The sequence below is a fragment of the Poecilia reticulata genome, linkage group LG3 (assembly GCF_000633615.1).
Source record: "Poecilia reticulata strain Guanapo linkage group LG3, Guppy_female_1.0+MT, whole genome shotgun sequence".
Lineage (NCBI taxonomy): Eukaryota > Metazoa > Chordata > Actinopteri > Cyprinodontiformes > Poeciliidae > Poecilia > Poecilia reticulata.
Genome location: NC_024333.1, coordinates 8,174,657 through 8,193,820, shown reverse-complemented (window position 1 = coordinate 8,193,820; position 19,164 = coordinate 8,174,657). Strand labels below are relative to the sequence as shown.

The following is a 19,164-nucleotide window of genomic DNA, read 5'->3' as shown; positions in this document are numbered from 1 at the left end:
TGCGATCCGTATTATTTACATTAATATTTAGCTGCGAGCTTGTTTTGTGTTTCTGGCACTTTGCTGTGATTTTTGCTTCACTGCCTCCATCTGCCAGTGACTGCAGTGATGTAAACCCACTGGCACCAAGCTCCACTTTGGGTTTGAATTTACAATGGATTCGTGTGTCTCCACTGGCAAAATAAATGTGGATTCACTCGTGGATTCACTCGTGGATTCACACTTTTTATTTACAGAATTTCATCTAATGAAACAGTTTAATAAAAAAAAAAGGTTTGAGGTTTTCTGTTCCGCTTTTGTATCTTCCACATATTTTTTTCAATAGACTGAGAAAAAGGACATTTGTTTCGTGTCATGTGTGACTTGCTTGCGGGTGAAGAAATTATTTTAATTTTTTTTTTTTTTTTGCTGTTTATTCAAGGAGAACCTTTTGAAGCATCCCTAAATAATTCATAGAAAACTTTTAAATGACTGCCGCTTTCATTTATAAAACATTTCTGTAGGTTTTCAGGCTGGAAGCTGCAGAGAGTGGAAGCCGAAAAAGTTTCGGAGTTAAGCAAATTTGTTGAAAAAAACTTTCCGAACTAATGATAACAATAATAATAATTTCTTAAAAAGTCAACCCTTTCTTTTTACTTTGCCCTCACAGTCGCGGCTGGGGTTGGTGCCTTGATGATGCCCCGGTGAAGGACAGGCTGTCTCTGACGTTGATGCTTCCCGGAGTGCTGTACAGCGCGGCCCATCAGTGTCGCCTGCAGTACGGATCCGGCTCTCGCCTCTGCGATGACATGGATGTAAGACGAAAACTGCATACGAGCGAAAACGCAGACAAACGTTGATAAATTTGAAAATTACAATTCTTCTCTGCTTAATATAGATCCACGACTAGAAGCGATATATTTCAAGCAACCATTTCTTTCCGTTTTGATTACGATTCACGCCAAGTCAAAACCCCAAATTGCTTGTGTTGTTTCTGTTTGTAATTGTTTTTTTTATTTTTATTTATTTATTTTTTGCTTAATCAAAACATTTACTTAACCAGGTCACACAACAACATGCATAAAGATTAAACTAAACTTTTCATACAATTTAAATTACAGAACCAGAATGTTATCAATACAGATCATTTATCTACTTGATAAAAAAAAAAAAAAGAAGCTAACTTGACACAACATATCATTGCTAAAGAAGCCAGCTGTTGTTTAATGGACAATTAATTGAGAGGAAAAAGTCTGTAGAGTTTTGTGTTTGGCCTGCCAACATTGCAAAAAGTACCAATAACCTGATTAGTAGCCATATATTCTCTGGGACATTGTGAATAGGAAGACACCAGGACCAACATTACAGATGACTCGATCGCCAGAGTCAAAATATTCTGAACTTTCTGAAGACTTGAGCACAGCCACAGGCTGATCGTCTCCATGCCACAGTGATGCAGTAAATTATTCAAAACGAAGTCCCGACTGGGTATTGGGTGTTAGCTGCAAGCCATAATTATCAAAATAAAGATGGGGGGAGAAAAACTTTTGAATTATAACAACTTGTATATGAAATATTTATGAATTTCCCTTTTAAATGAGTCACTAAAACAACTGTACTTCTCATTAATATTCTGTTTGATTGAGATGTAATATATAAGTCTCTGTGTAACCCTATGCACTTTAGTGAAATAGATGTGGATGATCTACCACATCGTTGTTTTTCAAGCTTTTATGTTGTTGCAGTCTGTTTTATGTCTCTGATAAAACATTTCGATCGCATGCACCAAGTTACACTTTAAGGTAAGAAGTTCAAATAACCAATGTATAGACAGCTTTGGTATTTGTAATTTTTTTACTCCTATAAGTATTGAAAATGGTTGAAATGATACCGACCCAGTCTTCATTTGAAGAAACGATGTACTCAGAAAAATCTAACTCTGTACATTCAGATGAGGACACAGAAGCAAAGTCCAGCAGAGAAATTATCAAAAAAAAAAAAACTCCCTTCCTCACTTTCTGCCTCTTTTAAGCTGATCGCTCTGAGTGAACCGCAGCAACTTTGTGTGAAATATATTTCTCCATCAGTAGAAAAAAAGCTAAAGTCAGGAGGAAAAGGAGACACAATCTGATTGGGCCACATCACAGACGTGAAGGAACCTCTTGATTAAGTTTTTTAAAGCCATTTCAATTTCATACATCCGCAAGAAACCAACTACTTCCAGTCTTCATTGCAAACTGCAGCTTGCTGAACGTTAGCCCCGAGCTGCACTGAGCCATGAATGTGTGCAACAAGGCATCTTTTTCTTGTGTGTACATAATTTAATACCCTTTGGCACTGAGGGCACATTTTCTGTTGTGGATGAATAATGTTTGAATTTATTTGCTCTTGAACCAATTACTGTTGTGTAGCTTCCTCAAAGCTCCGCATTTGACATGTTTTCAGTCATAGCTCTGTAATACATGTTTTTTGTTTTTTTTTTCCTGATCGAAGCCTTGGCATTAATAATTCCTGTTATTCTACTTTACGAAAATGAAAAGTGGGAGCTCTTGATCCTCTCTTTTCGTCTATCCATCAAAGCTACTGCGTGGCTTTTCGTCTTCACTACATTTCATAAAATCATTTGTCTAGATAAGACCTTCGAAGCTTGCTGTGACCTTTCAAGTATTAGCTCAACCATAAAGGCAACAACAACAACAAAAAACTTTTCAAAGTTGTACTGACCAAGAAACACTATAATATTGAGTTCTGTCAGACATGCATTCAGTCAGAAGGTGTTGTATTAGGAGTGGTAGGAGTCTCAATATGTGCATTTCTACAGAGACTGGTGAATAATTACCATTTCAAAGGTTTAAGGCTTATCCAGAATTTCAAGCTTGGACATTTTTAAGAGCATAACCCCGCCTCGCTATGAGCAACTTTGGCTCTGAGTTCCAGATAATGATGAAAACTAAATTAGTTGATCTGAAGAAGAACATTTAATTTAAGATTAAACCCTACAGTATATAGAAAATATATATATTTTTAAATTTCATTAGAGCATTGCATTAAAGCTTATTACTGAGTTGGTTTTCCACTTCGTGCCATAATGTCAACACATTTTCAAACAGAATCACAGCAAGAATTGAACTTTTTCTGTATTCTGTTTTGTCCAAAAATTATATAGTAGTGCTTATGAATTTTTACTGGATGTTGGATGTAAAAAGAAAGAAAAACATACTTCAGCATGAAACTTTATATACAAAGATTCAATAAAGGGGAGAAAAACAGGAATCTCCTCTGAAATTGGTGTTTTACAGAATGAAGATTGAGGTTTCTCAATCCCTCTGACTTATCCACAAACTCAATATTACATCCTTCCATTGCATATAATAAAGAGAAAAACATTTATTTTCTCTTGCTGCTAACTTTGTCTCATTATCCAGGCTTTTTAACCTGCAACCAAAACCTGGTTTGGTTTGATTATCTAAAGAAAACAAGATGCTTCACCATCATTACACAAAACGCATGCACCACATTGTGATGTCTCCTCTTAAAAAATACAACAAACAGTTGCATTTATCTGTGGCCCTATTTCAGGAGTGGGATTGACATTTATATAAATATGCATAAAAATACACATCCTCTCCTCGCTTCCTGCTCTGTCCTCCTGTATGCCGGTAACTCCCTGCCATTAAAGACCCACACCAACATGCCGGCATATCACACATTTAACACAGTTACAACCATTAAAATGGTTTCATACGGTTATAAACTTTCAGATAGGAAGTGATTTATGTCATTTAGAATATCTTACTATGGCAAAAAGTATATCATGCTATCAATTGCAAACAACTCCCTGAAGATCTTTTCTTAAAGGAACCAAACAGCTGTGTGAATGCAATAAACAAGCTAATGACAACTGGACTAGACCGGACTCTAATTGAAGTGGCTGCGATTGTCCTTTGTTTCTTTCCACCTACTTCTACACCATATTAACTCTGACACAAATGAATGCTGATACAAGTCCCTCCTTCTGACTTACAAAGTAAAACAAGAATATGTTTCTCATGAAAGTGTGGGGCAATATCTCCAGCACACGTCCGTGTTTCTGTCTGTTCATGCCTTCGTAGCACATCCTCTGCTGCTCGATTGATTCAGCTGGAAGGACGTCCCAGCTCACCGCTATCTGTTGTTTCTGTCAACAGGCCTAATCGTCTGGTGGCAGTTTCTGTTTAGAGCAAATCTCCCATCCTGCGTTTCACTTTTAAAAGCTGCAGCGTTTGTTTGTGAGTTTAGGTGTTTGAACATCACACATACACACACACATGCTGGCAATTGACCAATTGACCTGTTTTTTAAAATTATCATTATTGATGATTAAATCAAACTGAAGGACTTTTTCTTAATAGCCAAAGAGTCCAACATTAAATGTTGGACGTCTTCAATTAAACCACCCTGCATTAGAGAACAAGTATTTCACTATCAGTATGAGGGCAGTGTCTTCTGAAAGGAGTGTGTTGGGTCTGGATTTAATATTTATAATGCAAAATAACAATATGGCGACTGGTGAGACCCACTCTGTCTGTCTGGAGACTTTACGAATGAAGGTCTGGTGAAAACGGAGTCACAGAAACTACAACCCTGACACAAATGGGTGACTAGAAAACCCATGACTCTGTGATGGGGAAAAAGCTTAATGCTCAGACCTGCCATCAGTTACCATCAGGTATATTAGTCTGTCCAAATAACAAGAGAGAAGCCAAAGGTTGCTGAAAACGAAATCTCCAGGTCAGAACTGAAGGATGTCAGTCCAGTTCTTGATCTGTCCTAGAGAATAGGGAAGATGAGGGACAGCGAGCATCAGAGACACACATCCTGGATTAAACTGTCTCTAGCTGCGCTCAGTAAAATAATTTAATTAGATTGAAATATTCAACTAAAAAACACACTTTTTATATAGTCCCAAGAGGAAGTCGGATGTTTTTTTTTAAAGAGAATTGTAGATAGTCCTTGCTGTGTGTGGGAGCGATACCCTGTCGCAGTGAACAGCAGATCTGAAGAAGCCTCTGACAGAATACGCTTTGACACTGTAAGACAGATAAAGAGGATTCTCTGGGTTGTCTGTTACCTCGTCTCCACTGAGCAGTCCAGTACGGCTCGGGGAAGTTTGGCACACCATTTCGTCTGCTTCTGTTGTAAATGTAACCCATACAACCGACCTGTGCAGCAGCACTGCTCTCTTCAGCTGTAGGTCCAGTGTGGATCTATTGGAGTCACACAACAGTCTGTTAATTGGGGGACAGAAAAACAAAACATACCGATGCGTCATGTTTGTTAGTCATTTGGGTTTAACTTTGCTTGACCAGTGAGAACCCAACTGGCAGTGGAAACGCTTTTTTGAAAGTGTTTGTAAAATTACTTACCCAACACTAACGACTTGCTCTGTACCGCTCAGAGGACACGAGGCAGTTTACTTTTTTTTTTATGTTTTTAAAAAAAAAAGTCAATTTTCTCCACTTGGATCGTTTGGCTCCAGATCAGTACCCAGCATAGAGAAAGCCTTTTTTTTAATCAGCTTGTAAAATATTTTCTAAGCCATTGGCTCTGATATTGCTACCATGACAGATGATGATTTATACATGCGCTTGAATAATGAGATTCTTTATGTTTGGGCCAGCAGTGAATTTCTATAAGATAAAATTAAATATCCCAGTTTTTTGAGTCCATCAAAACCACAACCACGAGATTCTCCGCTGTTGCTACAATCATCATTCGCAGAGTTGACAACACCCACAATAGTGCAGGACTTGCTGTAAACTGGGTTAGAGCTGAACCACACATGGTTAAATGGTTATAGTAAAACTCGACAATGGAGAAATGGTTTAATTTAACTAGGGCACCACAGTCAATGTGCGCTATTATCAGTGTTTCTGTCAAATATGTACAGTGGTTGAGAACAGAGATATACTGTAAGATCCAGTGGGACTTCCACATCCAGACTGACAAATGGATTATGGCAAAACATCCAAACAAGTAGGATGCAAAGGACCTAAAAATTTAGGGCAGCAGCAATGTTTAAAAGAGGAACAAATAGAAACGTGAGAAGTACCAACGGGACGAAGACAAAGCAGGAATATGACATGAAGGCCTCAGTGGTGATGGTGGGACTTTGATAGAACAGATTACAGGAACATATCAATCAATCTGAGTGCAATTGTGGGAAAGGGAACAGAAAAACAACTGCTTTGGGCCCCATTGTTTATTCCTCCAGTATCATAGATGGAAAAAAAAACAAAACAAGAAGACTAAACCAATTACAAATGGGCAAGTAGAAGAATACTAATAAATATGCCATAAATGTTTGGAAAATTCCTGCTATCTGTCAGAAACAGTGACTCACTGTCTATGACTTTGAATTCAAATATTGTTGAACTTTATACAGTTTAGTCTTTGTCAGTGTTAACAGCCAACTCTGTGTTCTTTCAGGGCCACCTAAAGTGGCCCAATGAAGCAAAAGCAGGGACACATTAAGCTTAAGGAGTAATTCTCATTGGCACAGGCAGCATTTTGCAAGTTGTGTACGTTTGCATTTACACGTGGTGTAAATAGGAGGATGTTATGGCGTTTCAGAATCATTTCTACATGCTTTCAGGAAATGAGAGAAGCATGTGGACCAGGAATTAGTTTAAACAATGACTGAATGCTCCAACCCGGCCTTCGTCTTTAAATCGCAGCTTGAGGTTGACGAGGATGCAATATTTTCTACAATAATCCCTCTCTCCACTTTCTGAAAAGGTGAGGGTAATGTGAGTTTCTGAAGCTCTCTGACCATCTGACAGGAAGATCTAATGGGACCTACTTGCGCCTTAAAGTCACTGTGGATTTGAAAACAGCCTACGGCTTTGTTGCCACCCCTGTATCTGTAATTACTTCGTCTGGGCCCCGACGTGGAGCCTCCAACTCCTATGAATCATATGACATGACCTGGATTTAAACTAATTTAAAACTCTTTCTGCAGTTGGCCTCAGATCTTTTGTTACATGTTGTGCTAACTTGGATTAGTCATTGCATAAGCGATTAGAGCAGTCATGGAAAATTAACTTTGACTGAATACCACTGACATTGAGTCGGTGCAAACGGTAATCTGACTAAAGTCTTCTGTAGGTGGACTCCTTTTGGAGGCTTAAAGCTACACTCAATGTTTTTGGAGACTTGTGTGTGAATGTAGCTTCTTCCCTGTAAATCTCAACTCGGTGTCAGTGTTTCTTTAAACATAAAGCGCGCAGAGTGTTTGGGACTTGAACAACGGATGTTTTTAACACAGCACCAATTAAGACTAAGCTAATTTTTCCGTGAGCTGTGCAGTAGAGCTTAGCTGTGTGCTGTTTCTATAAAGTCAATATAGGGCTACGACAGATTCACAATGATCTTAAGCAGATGCACTGAAACTTTTATAAACAAATCCCAGAGTTCCCAACAGAGTCAAGTGTTTTTACGGATGGGATGAACAGTTGCTGTGAATTTTAAATATTTAGTTTACGTTTCTCAGAAATGTTTGAAAAATAGAGACAATTTAAAATAGCTTGAATTTGCATCATTTGCATATGGTCAGTTTGCGTGGCGGGGTTCTTTGAAAACATGAAGATTGAGCATTTTTATTTATAAATTTTTTGGGGGGGGAACAAAATCTGTATGAGCTCTTTGGTGTTGCTGTGATGTTGGATATCTAAAAGATTACGGTATTGCATCAAATATTGATGTAGAATATATATTAAGAGCAATTCAAACAGAGCACTCTTAAAATAAACATGAATAGTAGCAAACAAAGTTAGAATTTGATTAGTTTTAATCAAGATTATTGCTTTCAAAACTATAAAAGTGACAATGGAATTTCTTTTTTTGCCATTTTGACGTCGTCTGAAGAATTTTAATTCATGCTAAAATGTCAAAATATTTTTTTTTCCAGTAAAATAACTGGTCTTCAAAAACATAATATCTTGGGCAAAGATCAAGGACTGTATCAAATGTAAATCAATCGCCTGTAAAGGTTTCGCAAAGTCAGAGTTTTAATTTGTCGTTTAAGTGCAGCTAGTTAACTTCTGGCTGGCAACAGTTCATCTGCTGAGTCTCTTATCTCCTTTTAAAAGGAAACCTTATTTCTCAAAGAGCGGCATGTTTATAAACCTCTTCTATGTTCTTTTTAAGAATGAACTGTTTAAAGACCAACAGCATGGGAAAAGGAGTACATTATGTCTAAGGCTCTTGGCTTATAGCAACAATTTAGTTTGAGAGGTAGTGTGAAATGAGCACATTTGTGCAAAGTACTTTTTTAATAACAGACATGAACCTTAAATCTTGACCTGTGGTAAAAATAACTAACTTTCAATTTTATTTCAAACTTCTTTTATCTGTAGAAGTTTTTGCAAATGATGCAATGATTTTTTATTTATTTTTTTTTTGTCACCTGAATAAACTTCATCCCAGGTGAACGATTATCATCCACGCTTGCATTTTGTTTCAGGGACACAAGTTTTTATAAAAACTAGTATTCTTGTTGAAATCCAATATAAAACATATCACTGGTAGCATTGAGGGCAGCGATAACTTTGCTTGGTATAGTCCTTATATGTTGTGTCTAACGCAATAGTTTGAAAACTGCAGCATTTTTAACTTGCATGCATCACTGACTTGCACTACAGTCCATCTGCTAAGTTGAAGGCAAACAGGAGCGAGACGTGAAGATTTATTTCCTGAGCTCTATCCATCATTTATTTATTTGTCTTCTGCTCGTCAGAGTTCAGGTCACTGGGGGTAAAAAATACAGGAAGGAAAACCAGAAATCCTTCTACAGATAATTCTAGGGGATCCCAAAGGCATTCCCAGGACCATGGGGAAGTTTATCCCTCCGGCTTCAGAGGAAGCAATCCAACTTTTTTTTTTTAGATTAAGAAGAATGTCATCAGACTTACTTCAGCAGTTACTTCACCCTCGGCTCAAAACTGCTCCAGTGCCAGAGGAAAGGTTGTAGCTTATAGATGCCAACAGAACCAAAGTGTCTGTAAAAGGCAACAAAAAGACCCTGAGGCTCCCAAACCCATGCTGTGTGATGGACAGGTGACCAGTCCAGGGTGTACCCTGCCTTTCCTCTTCATCTCATTTAAGAATAAGTGGTACAGATGATGGATGCTTCCCAATTCAGGCACCGTCCATGTATCGCACAAGCAGTAATGTTGTTTTTTTTTTTATTTATTTCAGTATTGTGCTCCAACAGTTGCTTCTGCTGTCTTGTTTATTGGCATCTCCATGGTTAATTTTTTTTCTTCTTCCGCCTGTGTGAAGAAAATCCTTTTTATTACTGATTCACTTCACTCACAACCGTCTTTACAAAAGTCCTCGTTTCCCCAACCTGGCAGTGGGAATATGGTGGTTTGGAGGACGACATGGTGGAAGTACCAGCAGTATTGCTGCTGACTAGTTTTTTGAAGTATACTAGATATCAGAAAATGCATGGAACCAACCTTTATTTTGATTTTTTTGCAGTTCAATTGAATAAACAGTGTTGACATTGAGGCTTTCAAGCTGAAATTTCTAAACAAATCCCTTTTTCCGTTCCTCGGTCTGTAACGCTGGTTAACCAAGAGGAAAAGCCCAAACTGTTCCTTCACTGCACGTTCTAATCTCATATGAATATATATATATTTGAAGAAAAAGTTTAGATCAGCATGACAGAAACAAAAATTAATTACTATGAGAAGCATTTTTCTGTATTAAGAGACAACTCTTAATTATTTGTTATAGAATATGGTCAGTCTTAAATAATAGGTGCTTTAAAAAATGAAACAGTTTAGGAGTAACTTTACACCTTGATGAGTGAGCTTGGTTTTTGTGCTTTGATCCCTTATAGTTACTGTAGTTTGATCTAAATTAGTTTTAGATTTATTATGGAAATCTGCAACCCCACAAAGACATGTTGTAAACCTAATTAAGCAGCTTGTCGTGAAGTGACACATTAATCACTCTCTGCCTTCCTAGGATGTGTGCAGCACTCTGTGGTGCACCGTCGGAACGACCTGCCACTCAAAGCTGGATGGCGCCGTGGATGGAACGAGCTGCGGTGAGGACAAGGTAAATACTCCGATTCATGACTACGAAACGGATCTGAAGGCTTTGCTAGTCAAAAATGTCAATCTTTTATTTCTACAGGGAACTATTCTAGTTCAAAGGAATGCTTTGCTCAATCTTTTTTTTTCTTGGAGTGAGGAGTGTTGCACTGGAAGCTCCACTATGTGAAGATTACAAGAATCCCCAGAGATTTCTTACACATCAGCTGAAAATAATTCTACCTTGACACCTAAAATAAGATTCATGTTTGAAATGGCCGGTCCCTTTCAACAGCATAGTACTTGAGATGAATCCTGTCATTCTGTTGTTAAACTACGCCTAAATTGAACGAAATAGAATTACCCTTTAAGCAGAGCAATGTCTCTAGAAAAGCATTTTATTGGAAGTTTTCTGGATTCCCACCAGAATTCAATTTGTGCTGTATACGTTGCTCACGTCCCAGCCTGACATCCCTTCCCACTACCGATTTGGTGAACGAACGCTAGCGATAGCACCTCTGTCATTTCTCGTCATCTCAACTTCTGCATTCCTTGTATTTTCTTTTCTTTTTCTTTTTTTTCCCTTGCGACTTACATTGGTGCCAGACAACCTCATCCGTCTCTGAAGTAAAACCCACCCAGTTCAGAGACACGCAGCACGAAAACGAAGCTGCGCTCATTTCCCAGCAAACTGAAAGTAGATGGTGTAAAATGCAAAGATTATGGAGGTCTGTCTGTCCTGTAAACATGGGTTTGTTCCTCGTAGTGGTGCATCAACGGGGAGTGCGTCCCGGCAGGCCTCGGGCCAGAGAGCGTTCACGGAGGCTGGGCTTCATGGAGCGAGTGGTCGGCTTGTTCCAGGACGTGTGGAGCCGGTGTCCAGAGTGCAGAGAGAGACTGTGACAATCCTGTGTGAGTTTAACTGCTTCTATTTAACTCCGGTAAAATAATTATCTTCCTTTACGAATTAAAAAGTTACAACTTTTAAAATCTATCCTCACGATTCCACTTGGATTTCTGGTTTTGCTCTGAATCAAATTTAAAGCTGTTTTGAACAATGCTGCTCCAACACAAAATTATTTAAATCCCTCACATTTCCTACAGTTTGTCACGTTCCAGCAGGAAACTTTATCATTTTTGAGAGATTTTGTGTTACCAAAAAGGGTTTTTCACATCCAGGCCTTGAGCTCCGGTGTCCTTCAACTATTAGGTGTGTCTCTGGTCCAGAATGACTGAATTACCTCCTCACTATGCAGTCAGGTTCTCCATAGATTTAATAATTAACTGGTTATCTGACTCGGGTGTGTCGAAGCAGAGACAGATCTATACGTTGTAGGAGACGAGCAAAAAAAGAAACAAGAGAAAGAAAATATAGTACATACATGTAATGAGCTCCATCGATACTTTGTGAAGCCACTTTTATGATTGCAAATGCTTTGTTTAGTTTGTATGTGCATGTCTGATAACTTTGCACGGACTGTCAACTGGATTTAACCGTGAACTTTGACCTGCTCTCATTAAACGCAGTGACATACTTTGACTTGAACTATTCTGTTGCATTTTAAACTTTATTTACTTTATTTTTTACGGCTACTCTCTTCCTGGAAAGTAAAAACTTCTCCCTGTCTGAAGTGATCTGTGTCCTCTTCCAGATTTAGTCATTCCCGATCTGGAATTTGTTTGTCCATATTTCAAACGACTTCGATCAGTTTCCCTCCAACAGGTACAAAAAAGCATCATCATAGCATGATGCTGCCAACTCATCCTTGGATTTAAATCCTTGTTTTAATGCAAAGATGAAAGAACTTTGTACTTCACTGTTTGTGGTAAACTAGAAATGTGACTTTGTGTCTTAAGACTTGTAATGTCTCTCTGCAATTTTTTAAGTTTTTGTTTTGTTGGAAGTTTTCTAATGTGGAAGGAAAATGATCTGATGAGACAAATAATGTGAATTAGCCTCACCTGGATTATTACTTTTTTATATTGGTATTAGTTCTAGCTCTTGCTAAGTAAATATGTGTGGATTCTAAAGTATCCCAGTTTGTTCAGTATTTTAAATACAAATTATGTTATTCTTCACAGGTTTCACTAGCACAGCTGGCTCATTAGGCAAAAAAATGGTTTTAGTCACATTGCGTAACTCAAAAATAAGACAATATTCCTTAAATTCAAGTTAAAATGTAACGTAATAAGGTATCAGTGATACCAATAAGCGTATGAAAATGCTATGCATTTTATCAGAGAAATCAAACCTCATATTCTACTTCATATTTTCTTCACTTTCAGCCTATAAGTCCTTGGATAGCAGGAGAAATTAAAAATGTAAGAGATGGCAGAGCAACTTGCCCACTAATGAAGGGTGAGAGAGGCTGCGCTTTTATTACTGTCGGTCAAAGAGACGTAACTTCAAAGTTATCCCGCGTCTTATCACCAGAAGGTCCGATAATGGCTGTCCTTGTTAGTGGCTACCAGGGCATATTTTCATGAGGTATGCGTTACATAATGATGGCGGAGGACATGAGTTGCGGAGGTCGTGGAGCAAAGGATGAGATGTGAAACACACACTCACACTCTTTGAGATTCTGCTGTGTGTTTCGGTACAAAGCTGCTGGTCTCACCCTGTAACTCGCATCTAATTACGATCAATGACTTGAAGTTATTTCCAACAGAGGGTTCAGACATGGCTGGCTTTTGCTAATTACGCTCGACTGCTCCCTGCTCACTAACGCTGAAAGCTGCAGCGACTGAAACAGAATAGCATCGGAAATTAACGACTCGAACATTAAATTTGTACGAAGTTGCAGTACCTTGGCGTGACCGTTGACCTTTGACGCTACTCATTCTTACACAGTGATATATCCACAGACACCTAGCAAAAGATTTCTTTTTACTAATTTATGATTTCCTTTCTGGTCAAATAGTTCTGATATTTTATTCATTTCACTTTGATCTTTTACCCCGCCGTCCAGAGGTCAGTTGTCTGGGTTTAGTAGCTTTTAGCTCTGCCTTTACTGTGACAATGACCTGGATGGACAATGACCAGTTTGACATCATTTTACATCCTTCTGTGTAATTTATTGGAGAAAAACACATGACCAAATAAAAAAGGAAGAGCCTGAAGCAATCTACAGTATAATCATAAACTCTCCTCATAATTATTCAACTGCATTTGTTTCTTAAATGAGATCAATGATCACTGCATCACTGGAACTGTCAGAGAGACATAAATCCCTTAAACCGAAGCGTCTTATTTTAGCGAATCATGAAGCATTTTACTCAACAAGACTTTTTTTACAGCAGTTTTGTCATTTGTATGTTGGACTTCCAATCAATGACTCCCTATAAATTCAACGGTTATTAAAAAGACTAAAGTTGAAATTGGGTTTTGTTTTTAAATTCTGATCAAGCTTGTTTGAAGCCAATAAGGAGCTTGTTAATGCCTCTTTTATGTTTGTGCTTGATTATGGTGATGTAATTCATATGCACGCTTCATCACATGGCCTTAAAATGTTGCACACAGTTTACCATGGAGCTTTAAGACTTATCTCAAATCTCAAATCCTATTCATCTGTCAGACGGTGTGACTTGTCCTCTCGCAGACTGATGGGTTTGAATCTATAAAGACTATTTCTTCAGAACTATGTCCAAAGGCAAAGTTCAACCAGTTACAGTCTTTGCTCCGAGGCTTTTTCTCTGTTTGTGTCATGGTGGTGTCGAGTTTCCTAACCCACATGCAGAAATCACTCCAAAGACAGGAAATACAATGATGTGATTTATTTACAGTGAATGCGAACAAATGTGAAATCTGATCCTAGGTTCGTCTGGCAGGTCTCGAGGCAACTAGGGGGGGACAGAGATGGTTAGTCTGGATCCAGGAAATCTTGCTGTTTGGGCGGAGGTTGGTGACTGTACCTGCTTGGGGAGAGTTTTGGAACCGGGGGAGGACCTAGAGAGTCGGAGGCTGGTCAGGGGTTTCGGGTTGAAGGCTGAGGTCAGCGGCGGCAGCAGAGGACGGACAGGTCGGAGGTTCCGTATCAAGGACTGGTTGTTGACCTGATAACTCAGGACCAGGGCAGCTGTGAAGGCAGAGACAAGATGGGTCAGAATCAGCGATCAGATCGAGGCAGACGTAGCTCGAGGTAAGCCTGTACCATTACTGGCTAACACTCTGGCGGAGAAGTGTCAGCATCCTCCTCCACTTATACGCCTCCAAATGGTTTGATGGGRAACCGGTGTGCAGGCGCCGGCCCACGCCCTCAGGAGGAAGGTCACAGGCTCCCTCTAGTGGAAAAGAAAACTGACAAACTTCCGGATCCCAACAGTTTGTACCAAAGGCCAGAAAAGAACTGGGGAAAGAAAACTTTTAAATATGCTGCTAAAGTCAAATGTTGTATCTACGGGTCTAAAGATTAGAATGGTTTTCATATTGTTCTGCCCATGACATTTCCTTCAGGACTTTATTTTCCTGGTTAAACACAGACTAAATGAAAAATTAAATGTCAGAACAGGATAAATCAGAGTTTATGACAGCTGAAAAGCATTTCACTAAACATAAGATCCGCTATACATTCAATTTATAATCATTTTTACTTGCAAGGTAACCCCAGAAATGGATAACGTAGATGCTGAAGAAATACTATTGCCGTGTAATAAATAAAACCACAGAAGTTTTACAAACAGATGCACCACATTAAATACAGACTCACCCTGGTGTGTTGATTTACAGTCGCAGGGAAGTTGTTTCACCTTGACAGATTATTTACTGTGAACCCTTTGGAGAGAAGTTGGAGGTTGGATGTACGTGTGCAGGGAATGCTGAGGAGACACACTCCCATTTATCAGTCCTCCATATTGTGGAAGAGTGCCATTAAGCATCCGCTAAGTTTTTCACCTCATGCTTCTGTTCTTCTTGGCCTATGGAGCAAGTGAGATTGATTGATTGATGGAGGTCCTTAGAGACGACAGTGACTGTGTTGATGCAGCTTCAGTTTTAGCTCTTTCTCTGGGGATGAAGGTGGGACACCAGATATTCTGCAATAAAAAGTAGCTGCTTTAATCCGTAGGCATTCCAGCTCAATCAGGTAGTGGGATTATGAGAAAAATCCGACAATTGCAAATCTCTTGATTGGAATCAGTTTCGCCATAAAGGGCGACTTGGTTCTGCTCATTCGGATGTCATTTAAGATCTTTTGAGTTGTAACGGGCAATTATTCTGTTTTTAAAGCAAACATTGGGAGTTCAAAGTGTTAAACAGATTTTCTAGATTTGTCTTGGGCAATAAATCTTGGACAAAAGGTGTTTGTTTGTTTGAAAGGTGAACAAGATGTCAATGGATTTGACTAACACAATTTGAAATCTGCTACGTTTCCATGAGACATTACAAATTCAGTACTGTTCTAGATCTCAGTTTTTATTTGGTCTGCTGCAAAAAAAGAGAAAGAAAAAAAAGGTTTTAAAAGAAACATACCAGAATAAAGCCAAAACTATCTCCAGAAACAGCTGCTTCTTTTAAAGCTAATTTATTACACTTGCAAATAAGTGTAAGCAAATTCTATTGTTTTCTGAGGTATTTAAAACATTTGTCACATTCTGTCATTTCCCAAACACCCCTGTTTAATCATTGGTTAACAGGTAGGAGACTCTATGGGAAACAGAGTTTTATACTGAAAATAGTCGTGAATGCCGAGCAGAATAAGCGATTTAGCTTCTCCGTCTCCACCTGTGAAGGTCTGACATGCCACATATTGTGGGAATTTCCATTTTAGTTGCCTTTAGGCAAATGTCTCACTTGTCAGAATTGACTTCCAACCTCAATACTAAAAAAAAAAAAAAAAAAAAAGCAAATATTTTCTACTTGTCTAATAGAATGTAGGGAAAGTCCTGCATTAAAGTAATTTCCACTAATATGTGTTTTTGTTATTTCCAATCACGATTTTCTGCATTTTCTTGCATCTTGATCTGGCATCTTGTAATGGCTGCATTTTAATGTACCCAGATGTAACTGCTTGTCAAAACATCAACATTAACACATCTTTAAATTCCCCACAGTCCAAAACACAGAGGGAGGTACTGTCTGGGAGAGCGGCGGCGGTACAGGCTGTGTAACACCACACCGTGTCAAGCTGACTGGCCTTCCTTCAGAAACATTCAGTGCACTCACTTCAACACTCTGCCCTACAAGGGCAACTTCTATAAGTGGGAGGCAGTTATCAACAAAGGTGAGTTCATCCAACAAACGGCATGCTCTTCAGTTTTCCTCCTTCTGTTTTTAAAAAATAGATAAGCTGGTGTTGCTGTCTTTTGGCTGCCATTTTCTTTCGTAACAAGTTTGTATTGGGATGGTTTGTGCCTGTGTTGTTTGTTTTTGCATTGGATAATTAAGGTTGGCTATTGATTAGCTTTTTTTTCAAATACTTTTTTTTCCCCTAATGCCTAAAACACATGCCTTATCCTTCTGTCATAAACTTCTATTCATTATTTATTCCAGGTCATTGTCTCTGATGTTCCTAATTCTGATTTCATAACATAATCTAAGATTTTCTGCTGCATAAGTTCAGTTGTACCCTGGTGTCCTAAACTGTGATTGTTTCCAAAAAATGAAATGCTTTGCTGGAAAGCCTCACATGAACTTATTTGCAAACCTGCTTACACGTTTCTGAATAAATATTTTATAGATGTAAATAGAATTTTCTGAATTTCTGTTCTCCAGTGCCTGCAGGCTTTTTATTTTATAAGCAAAACACAACAAAAGAAATGTGAAACTTTGTCTAGACTGCCACAGTAAGTCATTGTAATTTGTGGTATGTGCAGACGGTTATCTTTGGAAATCTTTTTTTTTTTTTTTCACTTTGTTGGCAATACCGCCATCTTAACTCACCTGTAATATGTTTGCAATGCGTCTGTATTTCCTGTGTTTGTCTCCTTTTTTCCCCCTGACAGTTAGCCCCTGTGAGCTTCACTGCCGTCCCCTCAATGAAAACTTCTCAGAGAAAATGCGAGACGCCGTCGCTGACGGGACTCCGTGTTACGAAGGCAACAAAAGTAGAGACATGTGCATCAACGGCATTTGTCAGGTATCGATGAATCACATGTTCCAAACTCCACTTTGGTTTCATTTCTTTCTCTGCTTTGGGTGTGGATGGATATGAGATGGTAGAGTTCTGATAACCTTGAGCAAAAATGCAGTAAATTGTTTTTTGGGATTTCACAGTGTTTGCAGAAAAAGTAAGCGAAAAAAAAAAAGTGTACCATGTTTAACACAACTCAGTGATCATTATATTGTTGCCCGTGACATTTATTTTAAAACATCAAGTGATGCAACATCTACAATAAAGACCATCCAGATAATCCCAAATGTCTCTGTGTACTTGCTAGGATGAAGTCTGTAGTCTTCTCCCTGACAGAAATGATGTTTTAAGACAGCCTGGAGTTTCCATCCCATAACTCTCATTTCTTGTTCCTGTCAGAGATATTTCAAAAGCAGCAAATTTGTCTTTCTTGTAATAAAGAGAAGAGAGTACCAGCCTTCTGTCAGTCGGCAGACTGAGGCTATTGCGTTACTGTCGGCACCATTCAGCAATCCTGAACTTTCTGTTGCATTTCTACTGCAAAAGACTTTTAACAGTAGGAGAAATAGTTTTGTTTTTTTATTTTTTATTTTTTAAAAGGAGTATATTTGTAATATACTGAAATATTACATTCACCCTTATGTTGCTATGAGGTTTTACTTAATCTGAAATTCTAAATTGACCATTAACACCAGTTCTCTTCTTTTTCCAGCTGTGTTTTACCAAGCAGTCCAGCATTAAACTTCTCGTCTTTTCTTGGCTGTTTTCATCGTGACCTTAACTTTAATGTTGCATTCGTCTGTTGATATTGGATCTACGTAAAGTTCCTGTCCAACGCCTGCTGCGTGGCGATTAGTTTCCCTTACTGACTGATCGCTTTAGCCCAACCTCAGCTGCATTTATTAAACCTTACTTTTTTAGATGTAGCTTTCAGCATCTCCTTCGCTCGACAGAATCACAACATTAATTATGCGGGCGTTAAATTTAACCCTCACCTTGTTTTCTCTGCGGCGTGTTTGACATTCTGCGTGATGATGAGGACGCCGATAGGAGAATGAGCCGCCGTTATCTGTCTAGATAGGCGAGAGCGCAACACGGTGTTTTCACCCCGGGCTAAAATGCCAGCCGCTGATAGACGACGTCTGTGTGCCGAGTGGACACCAGTCAGACCTGGCTTTATGACATTTAGTGACATTTTTTTGTCACTCACCCAAATACTCTTTGACTTACCTTCTTCAGTAACAGAAAAGTCACTGCATTATTAAAGAATAATCTTTTTTTTTTTGTCGTTTATTTCTCCTTTATGTTGTTTGACTGAGATCAGAGTCTCCATACCAGTTAGACTCTCTAACTTTTATTCTGTTGTGAAAAATAAGCCTGCAATGTTGCTAAGGCAGTTTTAGGAAAGTCTGTTTTCTTCTACTTTAATCATCAACTTCACAGCTTTTTTTTTTAAAGTGTCCATTTTACAACTTTCTTCATTTATTTCTGAGTTGTGGTGTTTCTTAATTATTAAAAATGTGTTACTGATAGAATTGTATTGATCTTCCGGACAACAAACAGTACGGCTCGCGCAAGGCAGCATCGACATTTGCAATGTAGTTGCGTGGCGTGTTTCTGTTTTTGTTTTTCTTCGGGATGTTGCAGGGTTGAATCAGGTTTCCTATCCTCAGGAGAAAAAAAAAGTTTGAAAACTTTTGTTGCTGTTTTTCTAAATGTCTGTGTTGACCTGCAGCTGTTACACTGCAACAACTGAAATCTTAGTAAGATTAAATATCTTAAATTAAGGAGATTTTTCTTGTTTTCTTTCTGACAAGATAATTTTTCTCACCAAGAGGGATTTATGTTAGAATATTTTTCTTATTTTAAGTGTTTTTGTACTTAATTATCTCAGTAAGATATAAAAGCTTAATATTAAGAAAATATTACTTATTATGAGTAAATATGTGCTAGAATCTAGAATATCAATATTTACCAATCAAACTTCAAGTCTAGAACTTATTTTATATAAGTAAAAATTTCTTATTTCAAGCACA

The 19,164-nt window shown here is 38.3% G+C and overlaps 1 protein-coding gene and 1 long non-coding RNA gene across 4 annotated transcripts in view; one reads left to right on the top strand and one right to left on the bottom strand.

Annotated features, from left to right (window-relative positions):
* adamts7 (a disintegrin-like and metallopeptidase (reprolysin type) with thrombospondin type 1 motif, 7) overlaps window positions 1-19,164 on the top strand; it is a 138,469-nt gene that overhangs the window by 60,931 nt on the left and 58,374 nt on the right. For all 3 annotated transcript variants that reach the window (XM_008404673.2, XM_008404672.2, XM_008404674.2), the window contains exons 9-13: window positions 650-794; window positions 9,994-10,086; window positions 10,828-10,973; window positions 16,110-16,279; window positions 17,001-17,134. In XM_008404673.2, coding sequence (XP_008402895.1) covers window positions 650-794; window positions 9,994-10,086; window positions 10,828-10,973; window positions 16,110-16,279; window positions 17,001-17,134 — 688 coding nt within the window. The remainder of the gene's footprint in view (window positions 1-649; window positions 795-9,993; window positions 10,087-10,827; window positions 10,974-16,109; window positions 16,280-17,000; window positions 17,135-19,164) is intronic.
* LOC103462125 (uncharacterized) lies at window positions 13,821-14,380 on the bottom strand. Its single transcript, XR_001776485.1, has 2 exons — window positions 14,213-14,380; window positions 13,821-14,137 (listed from the first exon to the last, which is right to left on the bottom strand). It is a non-coding gene; the product is annotated as an uncharacterized LOC103462125 (long non-coding RNA).